Source organism: Lolium perenne, chromosome 3, assembly GCF_019359855.2.
Source record: "Lolium perenne isolate Kyuss_39 chromosome 3, Kyuss_2.0, whole genome shotgun sequence".
NCBI classification, from domain to species: Eukaryota; Viridiplantae; Streptophyta; class Magnoliopsida; order Poales; family Poaceae; genus Lolium; species Lolium perenne.
Window position 1 is genome coordinate 31,215,761 of NC_067246.2, and position 26,473 is coordinate 31,242,233.

The 26,473-nt window shown below is 41.5% G+C and overlaps 1 protein-coding gene across 1 annotated transcript; it reads left to right on the top strand.

Moving 5' to 3' along the window:
- Positions 1-9,919: 9,919 nt before the first annotated feature.
- On the top strand, positions 9,920-12,473 carry LOC127340828 (beta-glucosidase 38). Its single transcript, XM_051366584.2, has 9 exons — positions 9,920-10,176; positions 10,271-10,329; positions 10,426-10,501; positions 10,598-10,669; positions 10,750-11,197; positions 11,280-11,491; positions 11,625-11,656; positions 11,743-11,845; positions 11,936-12,473. The coding sequence occupies exons 1-9, from the start codon at positions 9,981-9,983 to the stop codon at positions 12,208-12,210; spliced, it is 1,473 nt and encodes a 490-aa protein (XP_051222544.1). The 5' UTR covers positions 9,920-9,980; the 3' UTR covers positions 12,211-12,473.
- Positions 12,474-26,473: the final 14,000 nt, after the last annotated feature.

Below are 26,473 nucleotides of genomic sequence, written 5' to 3' on the forward strand. Positions count from 1 at the left end.
TTGCTGCACTAAATCAAAATACAAAAAAATTAGTTGCTAGTTTTACTTTATTTGTTATCTTGTTTGCTATATCAAAAACACAAAAAAATTAGTTACTTGCATTTACTTTATCTAGTTCGTTTAATTTACTACTGCTAAAATGGGTACTCCTGAAAATACTAAGTTGTGTGACTTCACAACCACAAATAATAATGATTTCTTATGCACACCTATTGCTCCACCTGCTACTACAGCAGAATTCTTTGAAATTAAACCTGCTTTACTAAATCTTGTTATGCGAGAGCAATTTTCTGGTGTTAGTTCTGATGATGCTGCTGCCCATCTCAATAATTTTGTTGAACTATGTGAAATGCAAAAATATAAAGATGTAGATGGTGACATTATAAAATTAAAATTGTTCCCTTTCTCATTAAGAGGAAGAGCTAAAGATTGGTTGCTATCTCTGCCTAAGAATAGTATTGATTCATGGACTAAATGCAAGGATGCTTTTATTGGTAGATATTATCCCCCTGCTAAAATTATATCTTTGAGGAGTAGCATAATGAATTTTAAACAATTGGATACTGAGCATGTTGCACAAGCATGGGAAAGAATGAAATCTTTGGTTAAAAATTGCCCAACCCATGGACTGACTACTTGGATGATCATCCAAACCTTTTATGCAGGACTGAATTTTTCTTTGCGGAACCTATTGGATTCAGCTGCTGGAGGTACCTTTATGTCCATCACTCTTGGTGAAGCAACAAAGCTTCTTGATAATATGATGATCAACTACTCTGAATGGCACACGGAAAGAGCTCCACAAGGTAAGAAGGTAAATTCTGTCGAAGAAACCTCTTCCTTGAGTGATAAAATTGATGCTATTATGTCTATGCTTGTGAATGATAGGACAAATGTTGATCCTAATAATGTTCCGTTAGCTTCATTGGTTGCACAAGAAGAACATGTTGATGTAAACTTCATTAAAAATAATAATTTCAACAACAATGCTTACCGAAACAATTCTAGTAACAACTATAGGCCATATCCTCATAATAAGGGCAACAGCTATGGTAATTCTTATGGGAATTCTTACAACAATAATAGGAACACACCCCCTGGACTTGAAGCCATGCTTAAAGAATTTATTAGTACACAAATTGCTTTTAACAAATCTGTTGAAGAAAAGCATGGGAAAATTGATATACTTGCTTCTAAAGTCGATAGTCTTGCTGCTGATGTTGATCTTTTGAAATCGAAAGTTATGCCTAATGAAAATCATCATAATAAAATTGTTACTACAGCAAATGCCATCCAAGTTAGAATTAATGAGAATATAAGATTGATGGCCGAATTGCGTGCTAGGTGGGAAAGAGAAGAAAATGAAAAAGAAGATAATATAGCTAAAGTTTGGACTATTACCACCACTAGTAATGCTAATGCTACACAAGTTGCTGCACCTCCTACTAATACTAATAAAAGAATTGGTGTTAGCAATGTTTCCACTTCTAATGCAAAGCGCGAGAAACTGCCTAAAACTGCTGAAATTGCCTGTGATAAAACTGCTGAAATTTTTTCCAACATTGGGGATGATGATCCCATTGCTTTAGATTATAATGGCTTGAATTTTGATGATTGCCACATCTCTGATGTTATAAAGTTCTTACAAAAACTTGCTAAAAGTCCTAATGCTAGTGCTATAAATTTGGCTTTCACGAAACATATTACAAATGCTCTCATAAAAGCTAGAGAAGGGAAATTAGAGCGCGAAGCTTCTATTCCTAGAAAGCTAGAGGATGGTTGGGAGCCCATCATTAAGATGAAGGTTAAAGATTTTGATTTTAATGCTTTATGTGATCTTGGTGCAAGTATTTCTGTTATGCCTAGGAAAATTTATAATATGCTTGACTTGCCACCGCTGAAAAATTGTTATTTGGATGTTAATCTTGCTGATCATTCTACAAAGAAACCTTTGGGGAAAGTTGATAATGTTCGCATTACCGTTAACAATAACCTTGTCCCCGTTGACTTTGTTGTCTTGGATATTGAATGCAATGCATCTTGTCGACCTTTTCTTCGAACTGTTGGTGCTATCATTGATATGAAGGAAGGTAATATAAAATATCAATTTCCTCTCAAGAAAGGTATGGAACACTTCCCTAGAAAGAGAATGAAGTTACCTTTTGATTCTATTATTAGAACAAATTATGATGTTGACACTTCGTCTCTTGATAATACTTGATACACACTTTCTGCGCCTAGCTGAAAGGCGTTAAAGAAAAGCGCTTATGGGAGACAACCCATGTTTTTACTACAGTACTTTGTTTTTATTTTGTGTCTTGGAAGTTGTTTACTACTGTAGCAACCTCTCCTTATCTTAGTTTAGTGTTTTGTTGTGCCAAGTAAAGTCGTTGATAGAAAAGTTCATACTAGATTTGGATTACTGCGCAGAAACAGATTTCTTTGCTGTCACGAATCTGGGCAAAATTCTCTGTAGGTAACTCAGAAAATTATGCCAGTTTACGTGAGTGATCTTCAGATATGCACGCAACTTTCATTCAATTTGAGCATTTTCATTTGAGCAAGTCTGGTGCCTCAATAAAATTCGTCAATACGAACTGTTCTGTTTTGACAGATTCTGCCTTTTATTTCGCATTGCCCGTTTTGTTATGTTCGATGGATATTTCGATTCTATTGACTTTCAGTAGCTTTGTGCAATGTCTAGAAGTGTTAAGAATGATTATGTCACCTCTGAACATGTATATTTTGATTGTGCACTAACCCTCTAATGAGTTGTTCTAAGTTTGGTGTGGAGGAAGTTTTCAAGGATCAAGAGAGGGAGATGATACAACATGATCAAGGAGAGTGAAAGCTCTAAGCTTGGGGATGCCCCGGTGGTTCACCCCTGCATATATCAAGAAGACTCAAGCGTCTAAGCTTGGGGATGCCCAAGGCATCCCCTTCTTCATCGACAACATTATCAGGTTCCTTCCCTGAAACTATATTTTTATTCCATCACATCTTATGTGCTTTGCTTGGAGCGTCGGTTTGTTTTTGTTTTTGTTTTGTTTGAATAAAATGGATCCTAGCATTCATTGTATGGGAGAGAGACACGCTCCGCTGTAGCATATGGACAAGTATGTCCTTAGGCTCTACTCATAATATTCATGGCAAAGTTTCTTCTTCGTTAAATTGTTATATATGGTTGGAATTGGAAAATGATACATGTAGTAAATTGCTAAAATGTCTTGGATAATGTGATATTTGGCAATTGTTATGCTCATGATTAAGCTCTTGCATCATATACTTTGCACCTATTAATGAAGAAATACATAGAGCATGCTAAAATTTGGTTTTCATATTTGGTCTCTCTAAGGTCTAGATAATTTCTAGTATTGAGTTTGAACAACAAGGAAGACGGTGTAGAGTCTTATAATGTTTACAATATGTCATTTATGTGAGTTTTGCTGCACCAGTTCATCCTTGTGTTTGTTTCAAATAAACCTTGCTAGCCTAAACCTTGTATCGAGAGGGAATACTTCTCATGCATCCAAATACTTGAGCCAACCACTATGCCATTTGTGTCCACCATACCTACCTACTACATGGTATTTCTCCGCCATTCCAAAGTAAATTGCTTGAGTGCTACCTTTAAACAATTCAAAATTTATCACCTCTGATTTGTGTCAATGTTTTATAGCTCATGAGGAAGTATGTGGTGTTTATCTTTCAATCTTGTTGGGCAACTTTCACCAATGGACTAGTGGCTTCATCCGCTTATCCAATAATTTTGCAAAAAGAGCTGGCAATGGGATTCCCAGTCCCAAATTAATTAATAAAAATAGACACTCCTCCATGGTATGTGATTGATTGGACGGCACCCGAAGGATTCGGTTAGCCATGGCTTGAGAAAGCAAAGGTGGGGAGGAGTGTCATCATAATAAAATTAAAATAAAAAGGCACTCCTTCATGGTATGAGATTGTTGGCAGGCACCCGAAGGATTCGGTTAGCCATGGTTTGTGAAATAAAGGTTGGAAGGAGTGCCACACAAAAATAAAATAAAATGGGAGCCGCTCTTTGAAGGTTTGTCTAGCAAGGGGGTTAGAGTGCCCACTACCATTCGTTGACAACAACAAACACCTCTCAAAATTTTACTTTTATTGCTCTCTATATGTTTTCAAAATCAAAGCTCTAGCACAAATATAGCAATCGATGCTTTCCTCTTTGAAGGACCATTCTTTTACTTTTATTGTTGAGTCAGTTCACCTATTTCTCTCCACCTCAAGAAGCAAACACTTGTGCGAACTGTGCATTGATTTCTACATACTTGCATATTGCACTTATTATATTACTCTATGTTGACAATATCCATGAGATATACATGTTATAAGTTGAAAGCAACCGCTGAAACTTCATCTTCCTTTGTGTTGCTTCAATGCTTTTACTATAAATTATTGCTTTATGAGTTAACTCTTATGCAAGACTTATTGATGCTTGTCTTGAAGTACTATTCATGAAAAGTCTTTGCTATATGATTCATTTGTTTACTCATGTCATATACGTTGTTTTGATCGCTGCATTCACTACATATGCTTACAAATAGTATGATCAAGATTATGATGGCATGTCACTCCAGAAATCTTTCTATTCTTAATAGGTGATCCCATTTCTCTTCACATGCAGCCTATCCACCTCATCAAACATCCTTGACCAATCCTAATTTGCCAAGTCATGCACTTCCACATCATCTTTTTAAATCACATCATGAATTGATACGTTTCAGCTTCGTTTAGGCCAATAGCCGGCCATTAGCGTCAATAACAGTGAACATGCCTCAAACAATCAATTCCTGGTGAATAGTGCGTAGGTCTCCACCTATCCCCTTCCTTCCCCGTCGCTCCATCTTTCCTCACCATTAATTTCAGTTCTTGCTAGATCAGTTCATGTCATGATGTGCCCCACTATCCAGCGACTGGTTTCACCACCATGCTTCAGGACGGCTTGGAGCAGGATAGATCGGTGGTGGTGGCGGACGAAAAAGGAAGAGGCCCTCCCCTCACGTATCTTCTCTCTACCTCGCTCATGTATTTCCCTCACACAGGTAATATCAATCTGAATTTTTTCCTCTCTCCAATTGTTACTCATTCACATGTTCAGATATCTCTGTCCTATAGGTCTCCGAACTCCGATGACCCGACGACATCTTTGGCAACAGTGGGGTGCATAGAGTATCACATGAACGAGCTCTGTATGAGCCGTGATGGTGTGCTAGACGTTGTTTACTATATATGTGCATATGTTTCTTCGTGTTATATTTCCTGATTGTTCATAGGCCTGATCTATTTGACAGCAATGGGTGTATTTCATCTTCAGCAACTGCAAGGTACGGGTGTTATTTTATTTTATGTGTGCTTTGTAGGTCACCAGCTACACGCATATGGTGACTATGGTCCCTAAAAATTCCGTAATGGGATATGTTGGCACCAGGAGCTCGGCGCATCAGCATACTGTTAGTCCAGTCTGACGATCTCTCTCTTAAATTTACGAACGAGCTTCAGTATGCCCAAATAAGGCATCACATCTACTCCTTACAAGCTTCGGATATACGCCTCCAATTAGTTAGTCCCTACATTATAAGTTTACTGATTGATATACTGTGTGTTCTGTTTGCCTGTAACTAAGTGTACTAAACTACTGATTGATTCTATGCTCCTTTTCCTATGCACCAATACTGCACGCAAAACATGGAAATATTACTGATGTTTTAGCTGTTGCATACACAAATGTTGAACGGCAGTAGGATTATTATAAGGACTGTGCCACTACTCAGTCTGCCCACATCTAATTTGTGATTACGTATTTTCCCCTTAGGTTTAGCAGGAACAATTGAGTTACTCTGAAACTATGTATGGTTGGTTTCGTGAGTACTTACCGGATTATTTCATTCCCATGCTGGTTGGGAAATTAAATGTACATTGAAAAATGATTTTTGTATTGCTCGCATTTCTGAAGATTGATCAACATTTGATTGTATTCTCTATATGCGGGCTTAGATACCATAGTATCATGGCATAACATTAATTTTGAATAGGTATTTGGTCAATCAAAATCATATTAGGCATCTAAAACAAAATCTGAACACGAAGTGGTAGGGTAGTACGATTCTGCATTTGTAAAGTAGTCATATTTAGACATGTATGCATCAATTTTTCTCAAGGAGAGTAAGATTTTTTCTAAATCTTATTTTTTGCTACAAACTCCGCCGCAACGCGCGGGGTATTATCTAGTTATCTTTGTTTATCGTTTACCTGCTCGGGACGAGCAGGAACTAAGTTTGGGGATGCTGATACGTCTCCGACGTATCGATAATTTCTCATGTTCCATGCCACATTATTGATGATATCTACATGTTTTATGCACACTTTATGTCATATTCGTGCATTTTCTGAAACTAACCTATTAACAAGATGCCGAAGTGCCAGTTGCTGTTTTCTGCTGTTTTTGGTTTCAGAAATCCTAGTAAGGAAATATTCTCGAAATTGGACGAAATCAACGCCCAGGGTCCTATTTTGCCACGAAGCTTCCAGAAGACCGAAGAGGAAACGAAGTGGGGCCACGATGTGGCCAAACCACAGGGCGGCGCGGCCCAAGCCCTGGCCGCGCCGACCTGTAGTGTGGGCCCCTCGTGACGCCCCTTGACCTGCCCTTCCGCCTACAAATAGCCTTCGTCGCGAAACCCCCAGTACCGAGAGCCACGATACGGAAAACCTTCCAGAGACGCCGCCGCCGCCAATCCCATCTCGGGGGATTCAGGAGATCGCCTCCGGCACCCTGCCGGAGAGGGGAATCATCTCCCGGAGGACTCTACGCCGCCATGGTCGCCTCCGGAGTGATGTGTGAGTAGTCTACCCCTGGACTATGGGTCCATAGCAGTAGCTAGATGGTTGTCTTCTCCCCATTGTGCTTAATTGTCGGGTCTTGTGAGCTGCCGAACATGATCAAGATCATCTATCTGTAATTCTATATGTTGTGTTTGTTGGGATCCGATGAATAGAGAATACTTGTTATGTTGATTATCAATTTATATCTATGTGTTGTTTATGATCTTGCATGCTCTCCGTTACTAGTAGATGCTCTGGCCAAGTAGATGCTTGTAACTCCAAGAGGGAGTATTTATGCTCGATAGTGGGTTCATGTCTCCGTGAATCTGGGGAAGTGACAGAAATCTCTAAGATTATGGATGTGCTGTTGCCACTAGGGATAAAACATTGGTGCTATGTTCGAGGATGTAGTTACTGATTACATTACGCGCAATACTTAATGCAATTGTCTGTTGTTAGCAACTTAATACTGCAGGGGGTTCGGATGATAACCTGAAGGTGGACTTTTTAGGCATAGATGCATGCTGGATAGCGGTCTATGTACTTTGTCGTAATGCCCAATTAAATCTCACAATACTCATCATAATATGTATGTGCATGGTCATGCCCTCTTTATTTGTCAATTGCCCAACTGTAATTTGTTCACCCAACATGCTGTTTATCTAATGGGAGAGACACCTCTAGTGAACTGTGGGCCCCGGTCCAATTCTCTTTACTGAAATACAATCTACTGCAACTGTTCTACTGTTTTCTGCAAACAATCATCATCCACACTATACATCTAATTCTTTGTTACAGCAAGCCGGTGAGATTGACAACCTCGCTGTTTCGTTGGGGCAAAGTACTTGGTTTGTGTTGTGCAGGTTCCACGTTGGCGCCGGAATCCCTGGTGTTGCGCCGCACTACATCTCTCCGCCGTCAACCTTCAACGTGCTTCTTAACTCCTACTGGTTCGATAAACCTTGGTTTCTAACTGAGGGAAACTTACTGCTGTACGCATCACACCTTCCACTTGGGGTTCCCAACGGTCGCGTGCTGTACGCGTGTCAGTTAGTTCCGGAAAACGCATAAAAACGACATAAAGTATGCATAAAAGATGTAGATATCATCAATAATGTGGCATGGAACATAAGAAATTCTCGATACGTCGGAGACGTATCAACGGTCTTGACCGCAACAAGATGAAACACCTTTCTTGATTGTGCTTGCTTGATGAAGTCATGCGAAATGCTCCCCCATACTCCACTATGGGAGAGCTTCTTCTTCGACGCATCTTCACATATCCATGATCACCATATGGATGACAAGCTTCAAGCATATGATCTCTTCGAGTTTGGCTCATATTGAACTTGCACTTCATTTCTTCATTCTTCATCATGTTGATGTCTTGAAGTAACTTGAGGGCTCATTTCATCTTCATCTTCATCTTCATCTTCAAGACATACTTGGCACTTGATATCCTTCATCAATTTCTTCTTATTGCAACCTTGAAGCCAACATATGGTTCAAGCATTGCCTATGAACAACTCCTACAAATATAACTCAATGCAAACATTAGTCCATAGCGATTGTCATTAATTACCAAAACCACACATGGGGGCTTCATGCACTTTTACTTATGAGAAAGCCACTTCATCTTAATGTGCATCTTACTAGTTAAATCTTTGGACATGCAGGTCGAGCCTAGTTTCAGCCACAAAGCCGCTCAGTTTTCTCTAGCAGCACTTCCTGCAAAATATTATCGGATAGATGAAGTTGAACCAAACATGAAGCTATACGGTCCTTCTGCTTTTCCTTATCGGTCCATGTCTTCGCATCAGAATTTCCAAATACTTTAAGCTCTTATCAGAAGTTTGGGAGAGAATCGCCCTCATCTCCATTTGCCACAGGAAAATCTTATGTGTAGTCCAGATGCGGTACATCAAACTTCAAGGAAGACTGTCGCAAATCCTAGATTTAAAACATAAATTTTATACCACTTGTTATAAACACGACAAGCAAATAATAAAGAACGAAACAAGAACACACGGAGGGGACACACAATTTTAATATGGAAAATCCTCTGCAACAAATAGAGGTAACCACCTATGGGAACCAGCCAACAAAACTTAACTATACCGAGAGTGTTTACAAACATCATTGATTATGTTATAATATGATAAACCTTAACCGGAAGCTTACAAGAGGTATAAATCAGAGGTGATGACGATCCGTCGTTCCCTCATTAGCCTTCTTATCGAATTTGGATCACAATATAATAGCATTAACAACAAAATCACACCGACTTTCATTGGCAAGGGTTATGTTTAGTAGTGGAGCTCACTCTATGGCGTCTTGGAGAAGCACGCCCAGATTTCGGCCATTTTGTTATAGTCTTGTTTTGAATGTTGGGTGTGTAATGTTGTTCTTTCAGCGTTTTCTTATGCTTGCAATTTAAACTCGATTTTATACAATAAATTAAAACGCAAAACTTCTACGTTTTCACGAAAAAACTAGGCGTTTGGAGGGGCTTTAGGGCCAAGTGGAGATACTCTATGGAGTATCTTACTATCGTGTCGATGCCAAGTTAGGCCTTGTTTGGCACTAGAGTTTTAGTGGGGATAATTCACATCAAATTTCAAATTTATTTTAATACATGTTTGGTGGTAGAGTATGTGCAAGTTTAATTCCTGCTTTTTCCCAAATTTAGTCTATTTTCCTCAATCCCCAATACTTTATTCTTACCTAATCCTCTTACCTAAATGATTAGGGATGAAATTTTGTGGAGATTGACACCAAACAAGATCTTAGGAGTGATGGAGAGAGCTAGCACGGCAGCAGGACCCCGCGCCCCATCTTCCGGAGACTGCTTCTTCTTCTCGATCGGATCGGTTTTTGCATCCGCATGCGTCCAGTCACCGCTCCACAATTTGAGGACGCACGCCTGGCGCTAGCCGCGTATGCAAGTAAGAAAGAAACAGTCCCTCGGTGTGCCGCCGTTTGTGCCAGAAAACAGCGGCGCTGCTTGCATGCTGCTCCAGATCCTTCTCTCCACTCTCTCTATATATAGATAGCCGCCCAGATCAAACACCACTGACCTACAGTACTGCGCACTCGCCATTACGGCTCTGATCTCCAACATGGAGCTCCTCCGCGCGCTCGTCTTTCTCTCCATGGCGGCGCTCGTGGCTCACGGCAGGGACACCGACCTCAGCCGGGACAGCTTCCCCAAGGACTTCGTCTTCGGCACCGCCTCCTCTGCTTACCAGGTGGAGGGCAACGCCCTCAAGTACGGCCGAGGGCCCTGCATCTGGGACACCTTCCTCAAATTTCCAGGTCTGAAACTCACAACTCAATGATCATCTGATGACATGAAATCGTAGACGTCTTGTGAACTGGCTTCTGAATGTGTGTTCTCGTGTCATCGTAGGTGCTACTCCTGACAACGCAACCGCCAACGTGACCGTCGACGAGTACCACCGCTACATGGTCAGTGATCGACGAAATATGAAACCGATTAATTATGACGATTCTCGCAAACTGATCTCTGTTTTTTGATGATCTGTTTGGGTTTTGTGATGGCAGGACGACGTAGACAACATGGTGAGGGTGGGCTTCGATGCGTACCGCTTCTCCATCTCCTGGTCGCGCATCTTCCCCAGTATGTCCGCCTCTCAAAACACACTGACCTGTGATTACCCAGTACGTACGTCGCGCATCTTCTTCTGAATCTCTGCTAAAAATATGTGAAATGCAGGTGGGATCGGGAGGTACAACAAAGACGGTGTGGATTACTACCACAGGCTCATCGACTACATGCTTGCCAACAGTACGAGAGGATTCATCTCTGACTCTGAGTTTTTCTGAATCATTTTCGGTCTGTTGTATAACATTTGCCACTCAACACAGAGATCACTCCATACGTCGTGCTCTACCACTACGACCTGCCCGAGGTCCTCAACAACCAGTACAACGGCTGGCTCAGCCCCAGGGTGGTGCCGGACTTCGCCGCCTTCGCCGACTTCTGCTTCAAGACGTACGGCGACCGGGTGAAGAACTGGTTCACCATCAATGAGCCCCGGATGATGGCCTCCCACGGCTACGGCGACGGCTTCTTCGCCCCCGGCAGGTGCTCCGGATGCCGCTTCGGGGGAAACTCCGCCACCGAGCCCTACATCGCCGGCCACCACCTCCTCCTCGCCCACGCCGCCGCCGTCAAGATATACCGCGACAAGTACATTCACGCGCAGCAAGGCAAGATCGGCATCCTCCTCGACTTCGTCTGGTACGAGCCGCTCACCTACACCACCGAGGACGAGTTCGCCGCTCACAGGGCTAGGGAGTTCACCCTTGGTTGGTAAGGACCATCTCCACAAACGGTTGTCATATTCGACGGCAGCTGAACTTGACTGAAACTGAACTGAATCTCTATATCCCAGGTTCATGCATCCCATCACCTACGGCCACTACCCGGAGACGATGCAGAAGTTCGTGGGGGAGAGGCTGCCGAACTTCACCGAGGAGCAGAGCCGGCTGGTGCAAGGATCCGCGGATGTAGTCGGGATCAACCACTACACCACCTACTACGTCAAGAACTACGAGAACCTGACGCACATGAGCTATGCCAATGACTGGCATGCCCAGCTCGTCTGTACGTACACGCTTAACTCAAACTGCACGCACATAGCGCGCTCCATCAGTCAGAAGAAAGTGCATCATATTTGATCCTTTATAACTCAGTCTGTCTAACACGTTCGATCATATTTGCATATCTGGCTTTTCAGATGAGCGTAACGGCGTGCCAATCGGAAAGCAGGTAACGGTCATTTTTGAGAATTGTCAAATCTGCAAATGATGCAACAACTTGTGATATCTGAAGAACACATGCATATATATACTCAGGCACACTCAAAATGGCTCTACGTCGTTCCTTGGGGCTTCTACAAGGCCGTGATCCACGTCAAGGACAAGTACAGGAACCCCCTCATGATCATCGGCGAAAACGGTAAACCACGCGTAGCATCACCACCATACACTAATCTCGATGCACAAATAGAGCTGACATGCATGAGGGACTTCTTTAATTTGGTTGCAGGCATCGACCAGTCGGGCAGCGACACGCTCCCTCACGCGCTGTACGACAATTTCAGGATTGACTACTTCGACCAGTACCTCCACGAGCTGAAGCGCGCCACCGACGACGGTGCCAGGGTCACAGGGTACTTCGCCTGGTCGTTGCTCGACAACTTCGAGTGGCGGATGGGGTTCACCTCCAAGTTTGGGATCGTCTATGTCGACCGCAAAACCTTCACCCGCTACCCAAAGGACTCCACGAGGTGGTTCCGAAAGGTGATCAAAAGGGATGAATAAATCAAGAGGATCGATCATCCTAGATAGGAGATGGTTTGCTTGTGTGCGGTTTGTTACGTTAGTTTTGGTTGGACGAATAATGTGATGTCTACTAGTTGAGGATCCTCGGATCAACGAGAGTTCCTTTTGTTTTCTGTTAGAGATTGCTGCAACTTGCAGGTGAGGTTGTACCTTGGATGAACTTTAACTGATGTAACCATTGCTATGCATCCAGATTTCTAAAGATGTTGCAGATAAGTGATAACACAGTCAGATTTTTGAAATTTGGCTCACGCCGACAGTTCCAAGAATTTGTTCTCTTACAATATTTTTGGCAAGAACAATACACATGTGAATTATTTTATTGAAGTGAAATATACTACCTACTTGCCATTTTATATGTCATTTTGGACATCAACATGATATTATGAATTTTACCCATTAATTTTCCTATTTCTGGCTTTGTAGTTTCTTACTTTTCAAATTGTAATAAATCTTTATTTTGAAAGACAAATTTAATAAATCAATGCCAAGCATATATCATGCACAATAGTAATAAAAATACTTTTCAACATATCAGTTGTCAACATTACAAAATCACTGAGATTTTCACAAGAGAATTAGAAGAGAGAGTATTTGTCGAAACATAAATTATTTAAAATTTTAATAATGGTTAGCATTTTTATATAATACATATACTAAATGGAGACTCTTGTCTAGACTCCACATCAAATTTAACGTTATGATTTTCCAATTCACACTCATAGCAGATAGGCCTTTTATGTTGGAGTTGTAATTTCGGAGGTGGCTGTCTTTGGAATAGCTCTGAGTGGGGTTTGTACTACACTCGTTCGCAGCGAGATGTAGTTGTATGGTAATAAAATCTTGCCTTCTATAAAGATAATATACGACTTCGGTGTACTCTAAAAAAAGAATATGGACATGCAAAAATAGTATTGTCTTAACAAACAAAGGGGTATAGTTTTTTGCAAGTTATTTGACAGGCTACACACCAGATACAATTATGGTCTTCCTTCTTCACATGGATCAGCGGCAGCATATGGATATTGAATCGTACAATATGGTTTTCAGCTTGACAATCTCAGTATATATTAGTAGCACAAACAGAGAGTGCCTCGATCCACACCGGACGCTCTTGCTATGACAGCGAGGAATGAACATGGTGATCATCTACACAATAGAATGTACTACCACGTTTCAAAAAGCCCACGTCATTAACTTCCTCGCATGCTTACGCCAAAAATTAGAACTTTATAACTGTTGTTTAAAACATTACTAATTTGTAATATATTACTTCATAAGATGTTTATTTCAAAACAAAGTACAAAAAACTTGTTGAATTCTATTTTTTATATTCAAAATAAAACACATATACTTGTATCCATTGCAAAATATTGTCTGCCTATAATTATGATTCTTTTGTACAAAGAGTATCAAATCATTGACTATATGAACTTTCATTTGTAAATGTGACATCGTATACTTAAAAGATATAATTAAATGAATATTTTTATACAACATACTATCTCAATTTAGTAATCAATATTGAACTATGAGTACATCTCCACGAAGGTATTGCATATATAAGTTTTGAATCCTCTTTGGGGTGATACTTTACTTTACACATGAAGGGAATCATCTAGAAACGCAATGTTGCAGTACATAGTGGCCCGCAACACTGATCCTATAGCGATTGGCAATCAGATATGCCAACTCCCACCCATTATATATCATATTTGCAAGTATTAATACACTATATAGTATAGTGTATGTATGGTACAAACAAATCTAGTGAAGTATAATGGTTAGGAAAATCAAGAGACCTGTCTATAATGCATTTTTCATGGAATCTTCACTATTTGTCAATAATTCATGCTTAAAATCAAGTTGAATTACTTATTAATTGTCAAAATTCTCACAGGGTCATCCATCCTCAAATTACCCCCATCCTAGCACACTTAACTTTTTCGTTCCAGTCAAATTACTTTCTAAATGTCAAACTTCCCACACGGTTACCCATCCTCAAACTTCTCCCATCCAGGCATACTTAACTTTTTCGTTCCTTCTAAAGAAGCTTTCTACAGAGAAGTTATACTTTTGTTGACAATAACACCCTATCAATCATTAGCTTGATTTTTAGTCAAGTGATGCCATCCCAAATTTTGTATTGTGTGAACCATTTTTTTACAACTCACTTGCGGTATAAAAATCTTAGTTTCAACCTAAGTTGAAACTCAAGAATCTTAGATGCAACCACTGGTAACTCAAAAGTCTTAGTTGCAACCCACTTGTAACACAAAAAATCTCCGTCGCAACTCTTGCAACTTGAAGGACACAGAAATTACAATCCGAAACTATTGGTTTGGACTTGACTAAGCTCTTAGGTAGCAAGTCCCTTAGAAGTGTGTCTTTTCTCTCAGGTTACATTTGTCTGACGCATGGTTGCTTTGTTCATTTTGTCTTCTCCTTGAGATTTTAATTAATTGTCTGACTTCTTCCGCATCAAAGAATAGCCCGTGGGTGTGTGTGATGGAGCTGAAATGTTGCCCGATACTCTGGTTTGATGTGCTAATCTACTGAAAGGGTTCAACAGGTAAGAACATCTCCAGTAGTTTAGTGTGTAGTTTGTGAGATTTGAATTTTTCTGTAGAATAACTTTCTGACAGTATATATGCAGGAATATTGTACCTGCTATAGATATCTTTATGTTGCTTAGTTTATTATGAGTTGCACACACATTTTGTTCACTCACTATGCTTAACTATGCATGCATCGTAGCAGCTACTATTATGTTCAGGTGAAGTAGTGTGTGCCTAGCCTAGTTTCTAAAGCGGCTGATGTATTGGAATACCTAAACCAAGGAATTTCAGCTTCCCCTAGTAATATGCAAGTCCGTGTTTTGCAAATATCGCTTTTATCTACATGCTTATCTTCTGATATGATTATGCAACCAGTTCCAGCTTGTTACCATAGCATTCCCTGTATTCATCGCTGCCTCTCACATTTGCTTGTGTCACCTCCAGTATTGTACCTTATTTGGATGTGTGGCTCATGACTTGCAAATTTGTCAGAGATTGTGCTGCTGCTTGTTGGAATGTCGATATGGGCAGTGGCGAGGAACATGGTGCCCGCTTACCCAGGTTGTTCGCAAATATGAAAACCGACGAGTAACGGTATCTTGAGAGAATTGTAGCAAAAGAAGTCCCAAAATCTGGATATCTATGACATACAGATGCTCCTAGCTCCACTGCACCAAATTTTTTTTTTTGAAACGTGGGCAAAAGTTTTGCCCATTTCATTGATTAAGAAAGGAGTTTTATAATAAAGGAAAGAGGCCCAGAAAAATTACAACATCACTCTCCCGGCATCAAAAGACCCATCTTTTTTGCACCGGCTAACACCCAAAGACTACCCTCCTTTCTAACCCTATCGAAGACAACTTGCACGGGAGCATGCTTGTTCTTGAAGATCCTATTGTTTCTCTCATTCCACAACTCCCAAATGATTAGCATAGAGAGCGAGGCCACCCCTCCGCGGCTTTGACCCGTGGCCATCGACCCCCACCATTCCAGGAAGGAGAGCACTCCCCAATTGTTTGGGTGAATATGTGGGATGCCCAACCACTCCTTGACCCTCTCCCAAAGCCTCTTGGTAAACCGGCAATGCACAAAAAGATGATCAACCGACTCCGTGCAACGCTTGCAAAGTGTAGGATAACGTTGCATAGAAAACAAAAAATTTCCTACCGCGAACACGCAATCCAAGCCAAGATGCAATCTAGAAGACGGTAGCAACGAGGGGGTATTGAGTCTCACCCTTGAAGAGATTCCAAAGCCTACAAGATGAGGCTCTTGTTGCTGCGGTAGACGATCACTTGCCGCTTGCAAAAGCGCGTAGAAGATCTTGATCACGATCGGTTCCGGCGCCACGAACGGGCAGCACCTCCGTACTCGGTCACACGTTCGGTTGTTGATGAAGACGACGTCCACCTCCCCGTTCCAGCGGGCAGCGGAAGTAGTAGCTCCTCTTGAATCCGACAGCACGATGGCGTGGTGTCGGTGGTGGTGGAGAAGTCCGGCGGAGCTTCGCTAAAGCTACGCGGGAGTTATGGAGGAGAAGGGGGCGGCTAGGGTTTGGGAGGGGGTGGCCGGCCACTCAAGGGGGGCGGCCAGCTTGTGGTCTTGGGGTGGCCGGCCCCCTCCCTTGGCCCCTCATTATATAGGTGGATCCCCAAGTGTTGGTGTCTAAGTCTTCGAATAAGACCCGAACCAAAAACCTTCCATGAGAGGGAAACCTAGCCCAACTAGGACTCCCACCAAAAGGTGGGATTTCCACCTCCCATGTGGGGGGTGGCCGGCCCCCTAAGGGGGAGTCCACTTGGGACTCCTCCCCACCTAGGGTTGGCCGGCCATGGAGGTGGAGTCCCATGTGGACTCCACCTTCCTTGGTGGTTTCTTCCGGACTTTTCTAGAACCTTCTAGAACCTTCCATAGAACCTTCCGCGACATTTTATTTCACATAAAATGACATCCTATATATGAATCTTATTCTCCGGACCATTCCGGAACTCCTCGTGAAGTCCGGGATCTCATCCGGGACTCCGAACAAATATTCGAACTCCATTCCATATTCAAATACTACCATTTCAACATCCAACTTTAAGTGTGTCACCCTACGGTTCGTGAACTATGCGGACATGGTTGAGTACTCACTCCGACCAATAACCAATAGCGGGATCTGGAGATCCATAATGGCTCCCACATATTCAACGATGACATTAGTGATCGAATGAACCATTCACATACATTACTAATTCCCTTTGTCTCGCGATATTTTACTTGTCCGAGGTTTGATCTTCGCTATCACTCTATACCTTGTTCAACCTCGTCTCCTGACAAGTACTCTTTACTCGTACCGTGGTATGTGGTCTCTTATGAACTTATTCATATGCTTGCAAGACATTAGACGACATTCCACCGAGAGGGCCCAGAGTATATCTATCCGTCATCGGGATGGACAAATCCCACTGTTGATCCATATGCTTCAACTCATACTTTCCAGATACTTAATCCCACTTTTATAGCCACCCATTTACGCAGTGGTGTTTGGTGTAATCAAAGTACCTTTCCGGTATAAGTGATTTATATGATCTCATGGTCATAAGGACTAGGTAACTATGTATCGAAAGCTTATAGCAAATAACTTAATGACGAGATCTTATGCTACGCTTAAAAGGGTGTGTCAATTACATCATTCATATAATGATATAACCTTGTTATTAATAACAACCAATGTTCATGATTATGAAACTAATCATCCATTAATCAACAAGCTAGTTTAAGAGGCATACTAGGGACTTCTTGTTTGTCTACATATCACACATGTACTAATGTTTCGGTTAATACAATTCTAGCATGATATATAAACATTTATCATAAACATAAAGATATAAATAATAACCACTTTATTATTGCCTCTAGGGCATATCTCCTTCAGTCTCCCACTTGCACTAGAGTCAATAATCTAGATTACATTGTAATATACCTAACACCCATGGCATTCTGGTGTTGGTCATGCTTTGCCCTAGGGAGAGCTTTAGTCAACGGATCTGCTACATTCAGATCAGTGTGTACTTTGCAAATCTTTACTTCTCCATCTTCGATGTACTCGCGAATCGAGTGGTAACTGATACGTCTCCGACGTATCGATAATTTCTTATGTTCCATGCCACATTATTGATGTTATCTACATGTTTTATGCACACTTTATGTCATATTCGTGCATTTTCTGGAACTAACCTATTAACAAGATGCCGAAGTGCCAGTTGCTGTTTTCTGCTGTTTTTGGTTTCAGAAATCCTAGTAAGGAAATATTCTCGGAATTGGACGAAATCAAAGCCCAGGGGCCTATTTTCTCACGAAGCTTCCAGAAGTCCGAAAGAGAGACGAAGAGGGGCCACGGAGGGGCCACACCCTAGGGCGGCGCGGCCCCCCCCCCCCCTTGGCCGCGCAGCCCTGTGGTGTGGGGCCCCCGTGCCGCCTCTTGACCTGCCCTTTCGCCTATAAAAAGACTCCGTGACGAAAACCCCAGTACCGAGAACCACGATACGGAAAACCTTCCAGAGACGCCGCCGCCGCCGATCCCATCTCGGGGGATCCAGGAGATCGCCTCCGGCACCCTGCCGGAGAGGGGAATCATCTCCCGGAGGACTCTACGCCGCCATGGTCACCTCCGGTGTGATGTGTGAGTAGTCTACCCCTGGACTATGGGTCCATAGCAGTAGCTAGATGTTTGTCTTCTCCCCATTGTGCTATCATTGTCGGATCTTGTGAGCTGCCTAACATGATCAAGATCATCTATCTGTAATTCTATATGTTGCGTTTGTTGGGATCCGATGAATAGAGAATACTTGTTATGTTGATTATCAAAGCTATGCTTATGTGTTGTTTATGATCTTGCATGCTCTCCGTTATTAGTAGATGCTCTGGCCAAGTTGATGCTAGTAACTCCAAGAGGGAGTATTTATGCTCGATAGTGGGTTCATGCCTCTGTGAATCTGGAGGAGTGACAAGAACCACTAAGGTTATGGATGTGCTGTTGCCACTAGGGATAAAACATTAGTGCTATGTTCAAGGATGTAGTCACTAGTTACATTACGCGCAATACTTAATGCAATTGTCTGTTGTTAGCAACTTAATACTGGAGGGGGTTCGGATGATAACCTGAAGGTGGACTTTTTAGGCATAGATGCAGTTGGATGACGGTCTATGTACTTTGTCGTAATGCCCAATTAAATCTCACTATACTCATCATGATATGTATGTGCATGGTCATGCTCTCTTTATTTGTCAATTGCCCAACTGTAATTTGTTCACCCAACATGCTGTTCGTCTTATGGGAGAGACACCTCTAGTGAACTGTGGACCCCGGTCCAATTCTCTTTCTTGAAATACAATCTCTTGCAATCTTTGTTCTACTGTTTTCTGCAAACAATCATCTTCCACACAATACGGTTAATCCTTTGTTACAGCAAGCCGGTGAGATTGACAACCTCACTGTTTCGTTGGGGCAAAGTACTTTGGTTGTGTTGTGCAGGTTCCACGTTGGCGCCGGAATCTCTGGTGTTGCGCCGCACTACATCCCGCCGCCATCAACCTTCAACGTGCTTCTTGGCTCCTCCTGGTTCGATAAACCTTGGTTTCTTTATGAGGGAAAACTTGCTGCTGTGCGCATCATACCTTCCTCTTGGGGTTGCCCAACGAACGTGTGAAATACACGCCATCAAGCATATTTTCTGGCGCCGTTGCCGGGGAGATCAAGACACGCTGCAAGGGGAGTCTCCACTTCTCAATCTCTTTACTTTGTTTTTGTCTTGCTTAGTTTTATTTACTACTTTGTTTGCTGCACTAAATCAAAATACAAAAAAATTAGTTGCTAGTTTTACTTTATTTGTTATCTTGTTTGCTATATCAAAAACACAAAAAAATTAGTTTACTTGCATTTATCTTATTATAATGTCTAGTCCCGTAGTTGTTACTCTATCACCTGAGGAATCAATCTTCACCTTTAAACAAGGAGGAGAAGAGAATTTTAAAGAAGCATGGTCTAGAATTTTTGATGCTTATAGTAAAACTGAACCTAAAATGACCTTAAGTTTGCTTCTTAGTAATTTCTATTTCGGGCTTATTCTTCGCTATAGATATGCCCTAGATGCTGTAGTGGGAGGAGATTTCCTTCATTGTGATGGGGATCAAGCTTTTAATGCTATAAGAAAATTGATTACATCATTTAGCTCCGATAATAATTTTGATCCATCTCATGCTAGTATGAATAGTAGATTGGACACTATTGAAACAAATATATCCTGTTTAAAAGAAGTGTATAATCGAATTCGCGAATATTATGATTATGTCCCAATAAGCTTTGAACCTTCAATGTGGGTGCCTACTGTTAAAATTACTATTGATGGTGAAACTTTTCCTGCTCGTTGTGATATTATGTCCGAGTTTTGCCTCATGCCTGAAAAAATTTATAAATCATTGACACTTTGGGGACTTACTGAAGGGGGAGAAGAAACAACTCTTGCGGATAACTCTGTTGTAATTCCTATGGGTATAGCTGAAGGTGTTTTTACAACCTTTCTTGGAAGGACGGTATCCACTGATTATCTTGTTATTGAATGTGTAGGGACAGGACAAATCACACTTGGAAGATCCCGATGAAACTCATGGGAGCAGTCATAGATGTTGGGAAAGGCACTCTAAATTTTACCTCTACACCCGGATGCGGTCATGTATTCCCTAGACCAAAGAGTAGGAATAAGAGTAAGAAAGGTAAGAGCAACACCCCTGGTAAGAATGCCGATGCACCACCCTTCGATAATACTTGATACACACTTTCTGCGCCTAGCTGAAAGGCGTTAAAGAAAAGCGCTTATGGGAGACAACCCATGTTTTTACCTACAGTACTTTGTTTTTATTTTGTGTCTTGGAAGTTGTTTACTACTGTAGCAACCTCTCCTTATCTTAGTTTTGTGTTTTGTTGTGCCAAGTTAAGCCGTTGATAGAAAAGTAAGTACTAGATTTGGATTACTGCACAGTTCCAGATTTCTTTGCTGTCACGAATCTGGGTCCACCTCCCTGTAGGTAACTCAGAAAATTAAGCCAATTTACGTGCATGATCCTCAGATATGTATGCAACTTTCATTCAATTTGAGCATTTTCATTTGAGCAAGTCTGGTGCCATTTTAAAATTCGTCAATACGAACTGTTCTGTTTTGACAGATTCTGCCTTTTATTTCGCATTGCCTCTTTCGCTATGTTGGATGAATTTCTTTGATCCACTAATGTCCAGTAGCATTATGCAATGTCCAGAAGTGTTAAGAATGATTGTGTCACCTCTGAATATGTCAATTTATAATGTGCACTAACCCTCTAATGAGTTGTTTCGAGTTTGGTGTGGAGGAAGTTTTCAAGGATCAAGAGAGGAGTATGATGCAACATGATCAAGGAGAGTGAAAGCTCTAAGCTTGGGGATGCACCCGGTGGTTCACCCCTGCATATATCAAGAAGACTCAAGCGTCTAAGCTTGGGGATGCCCAAGGCATCCCCTTCTTCATCGACAACATTATCAGGTTCCTCCCCTGAAACTATATTTTTATTCCATCACATCTTATGTGCTTTTTCTTGGAGCGTCGGTTTGTTTTTGTTTTTTGTTTTGTTTGAATAAAATGGATCCTAGAATTCACTTTATGGGAGAGAGACACGCTCCGCTGTAGCATATGGACAAGTATGTCCTTGGTTTCTACTCATAGTATTCATGGCGAAGTTTCTCCTTCGTTAAATTGTTATATGGTTGGAATTGGAAAATGATACATGTAGTAATTGCTATAAATGTCTTGGGTAATGTGATACTTGGCAATTGTTGTGCTCATGATTAAGCTCTTGCATCATATGCTTTGCACCCATTAATGAAGAAATACATAGAGCATGCTAAAATTTGGTTTGCATATTTGGTTTCTCTAAGGTCTAGATAATTTCTAGTATTGAGTTTGAACAACAAGGAAGACGGTGTAGAGTCTTATAATGTTTTCAATATGTCTTTTATGTGAGTTTTGCTGCACCGGTTCATCCTTGTGTTTGTTTCAAATAAGCCTTGCTAGCCTAAACCTTGTATCGAGAGGGAATACTTCTCATGCATCCAAAATACTTGAGCCAACCACTATGCCATTTGTGTCCACCATACCTACCTACTACATGGTATTTTCCGCCATTCCAAAGTAAATTGCTTGAGTGCTACCTTTAAAATTCCATCATTCACCTTTGCAATATATAGCTCATGGGACAAATAGCTTTAAACTATTGTGGTATTGAATATGTAATTATGCACTTTATCTCTTATTAAGTTGCTTGTTGTGCGATAACCATGTTTACTGGGGACGCCATCAACTACTCTTTGTTGAATATCATGTGAGTTGCTATGCATGTTCGTCTTGTCTGAAGTAAGAGAGATCTACCACCATATGGTTAAGCATGCATATGTTAGAGAAGAACATTGGGCCGCTAACTAAAGCCATGTTCCATGGTGGAAGTTTCAGTTTTGGACAACAATCCTCAAATCTCAAATGAGAAAATTATTAATTGTTCTTATATGCTTATGCATAAAAGAGGAGTCCATTATCTGTTGTCTATGTTGTCCCGGTATGGATGTCTAAGTTGAAGAATAATCAATAGCGAGAAATCCAATGCGAGCTTTCTCCTTAGACCTTTGTACAGGCGGCATAGAGGTACCCCTTTGTGACACTTGGTAAAAACAATGCATTGTGATGATCCGGTAGTCCAAGCTAATTAGGACAAGGTGCGGGCACTATTAGTATACTATGCATGAGGCTTGCAACTTGTAAGATATAATTTACATGATACATACGCTTTATTACTACCGTTGACAAAATTGTTTCATGTTTTCAAAATCAAAGCTCTAGCACAAATATAGCAATCGATGCTTTTCCTCTATGGAGGACCATTCTTTTACTTTCAATGTTGAGTCAGTTCACCTATTTCTCACCACCTCAAGAAGCAAACACTTGTGTGAACTATGCATTGATTCCTACATACTTACTTATTGCACTTATTATATTACTCTATGTTGACAATATCCATGAGATATACATGTTACAAGTTGAAAGCAACCGCTGAAACTTAATCTTCTTTTGTGTTGCTTCAATGCCTTTACTCTGAATTATTGCTTTATGAGTTAACTCTTATGCAAGACTTATTGATGCTTGTCTTGAAGTGCTATTCATGAAAAGTCTTTGCTTTATGATTCTCTTGTTTACTCATGTCATATACATTGTTTTGATCGCTGCATTCACTACATATGCTTTACAAATAGTATGATCAAGATTATGATGGCATGTCACTCCAGAAATTATCTGTGTTATCGTTTTACCTGCTCGGGACGAGCAGAACTAAGCTTGGGGATGCTGATACGTCTCCGACGTATCGATAATTTCTTATGTTCCATGCCACATTATTGATGTTATCTACATGTTTTATGCACACTTTATGTCATATTCGTGCATTTTCTGGAACTAACCTATTAACAAGATGCCAAAGTGCCAGTTGTTGTTTTCTGCTGTTTTTGGTTTCAGAAATCCTAGTAAGGAAATATTCTCGGAATTGGACGAAATCAAAGCCCAGGGGCCTATTTTCTCACGAAGCTTCCAGAAGTCCGAAGGAGAGACGAAGAGGGGCCACGGAGGGGCCACACCCTAGGGCGGCGCCCCCCCCCCTTGACCGCGCGGCCCTGTGGTGTGGGGCCCCCGTGCCGCCTCTTGACCTGCCCTTTCGCCTATAAAAAGACTCCGTGACGAAAACCCCAGTACCGAGAACCACGATACGGAAAACCTTCCAGAGACGCCGCCGCCGCCGATCCCATCTCGGGGGATCCAGGAGATCGCCTCCGGCACCCTGCCGGAGAGGGGAATCATCTCCCGGAGGACTCTACGCCGCCATGGTCACCTCCGGTGTGATGTGTGAGTAGTCTACCCCTGGACTATGGGTCCATAGCAGTAGCTAGATGGTTGTCTTCTCCCCATTGTGCTATCATTGTCAGATCTTGTGAGCTGCCTAACATGATCAAGATCATCTATCTGTAATTCTATATGTTGCGTTTGTTGGGATCCGATGAATAGAGAATACTTGTTATGTTGATTATCAAAGCTATGCTTATGTGTTGTTTATGATCTTGCATGCTCTCCGTTATTAGTAGATGCTCTGGCCAAGTTGATGCTAGTAACTCCAAGAGGGAGTATTTATGCTCGATAGTGGGTTCATGCCTCTGTGAATCTGGAGGAGTGACAAGAACCACTAAGGTTATGGATGTGCTGTTGCCACTAGGGATAAAACATTAGTGCTATGTTCAAGGATGTAGTCACTAGTTACATTACGCGCAATACTTAATGCAATTGTCTGTTGTTAGCAACTTAATACTGGAGGGGTTCGGATGATTACACGAAGGTGGACTTTTTAGGCATAGATGCAGTTGGATGACGGTCTATGTACTTTGTCGTAATGCCCAATTAAATCTCACTATACTCATCATGATATGTATGTGCATGGTCATGCTCTCTTTATTTGTCAATTGCCCAACTGTAATTTGTTCACCCAACATGCTGTTCGTCTTATGGGAGAGACACCTCTAGTGAACTGTGGACCCCGGTCCAATTCTCTTTAATGAAATACAATCTCTTGCAATACTGTTCTCTTGTTTTCGCAAACAATCATCTTCCACACAATACGGTTAATCCTTTGTTACAGCAAGCCGGTGAGATTGACAACCTCACTGTTTCGTTGGGGCAAAGTACTTTGGTTGTGTTGTGCAGGTTCCACGTTGGCGCCGGAATCTCTGGTGTTGCGCCGCACTACATCCCGCCGCCATCAACCTTCAACGTGCTTCTTGGCTCCTCCTGGTTCGATAAACCTTGGTTTCTTTCTGAGGGAAAACTTGCTGCTGTGCGCATCATACCTTCCTCTTGGGGTTGCCCAACGAACGTGTGAAATACACGCCATCAGTAACGCAGCTTGATATGCTTCAGCCTCTTGTGTGACCTTGGCTCTTGTGCATTGGCGATGGCACCCATGTTATCACAGTAAATGATTAATGGGTCCAATGCACTAGGAACCACACCGAGCTCTACAATGAACCTCTTCATCCATACCGCTTCGATGAAGCCTCCGAAGCCGCTATGTACTCTGATTCTGTTGAAGACTTCGCCACCGTGCACTGCTTCGAGCTTGCCCAGCTTACTGCAGCACCATTCAATATAAACACGTACCCAGATTGTGACTTAGAGTCATCAGGATCAGTGTTCCAACTTGCATCGGTGTAACTTGTTACAACGAGCTCTTGGTCACCTCCATAACAAAGAAACATATCCTTAGTTCTTTTCAAGTACTTCAGGATATTCTTGACCGCTGTCCAGTGTTCCATTCCTGGATCACTTTGATATCTGCTAGTCAAACTAACAGCATGTGCTATATCCGGTCTAGTACATAGCATGGCATACATGATAGATCCTACTGCCGAGGCATAGGGATTTTACTCATCCTTTCTCTTTCTTCTGTAGTAGCCGGTCCTTGAGTCTTACTCAAGACTTTGCACAGTAACATAGGTAAGAACCCTTTCTTACTTTTGTCCATTCTAAACTTCTTTAGAATCTTGTCCAGATATGTACTCTGTGATAGCCCTATTAGGCGTCTTGATCTATCTCTATAAATCTTGATGCCTAATATATACGATGCTTCACCAAGGTCTTTCATTGAAAAACTATTATTCAAATAACCTTTAACACTGCTTAATAGTTCTATATCATTCCCGATCAATAATATGTCATCTACATATAATATCAGGAATGCTACAGAGCTCCCACTCACTTTCTTGTAAATACAGGCCTCTCCATGACCTTTGTATAAACCCGAAGTCTTTGATCACCTTATCAAAACGTCGGTTCCAACTTCTTGATGCTTGCTTCAGTCCATAGATTGAACGCTGAAGTTTGCATACTTTGTTAGCATTTTTAGGATCGACAAAACCTTTGGGTTGTACCATATACAACTCTTCCTCAATGTCTCCATTAAGGAACGCCGTTTTGACATCCATCTGCCAAATCTCATAATCGAAAAATGCAGCTATTGCTAACAAAATCCTCACAGATTTTAGCTTCGCTACAGGTGAGAAAGTCTCATCGTAGTCAACTCCTTGAATTTGTCGGAAACCCTTTGCGACAAGTCGAGCTTTATAGACAGTAATATTACCATCAGCATCTGTTTTTCTCTTGAAGATCCATTTATTCTCAACAGCCTTTCGGCTATCAGGTAAGTCTACCAAAGTCCATACTTTGTTATCATACATGGATCCCATTTTGGATTTCATGGCTTCTTGCCATTTGTTGGAATCTGGGCTCATCATCGCTTCTTCATACGTCGCAGGGTCCTCATCATTGTTATCCACAATCATGACATTTAGACAAGGATCATACCAATCAGGAGTGGCACGTTCCCTTGTCGATCTACGAGGCTCAGTAGTTTCCTCGTTCGAAGTTTCATGATCATTATCATTAGCTTCCTCTGTTGCCGGTGTAGGCGGTATGCAGTACAACTTCCGATCGCGCTACTCGATCAACGAGTATAGATTCATCAATCTCATCGAGTTCTACTTTTCTTCCAGTCACTTCTTTAGTGAGAAATTCTTTCTCAAGAAAGGT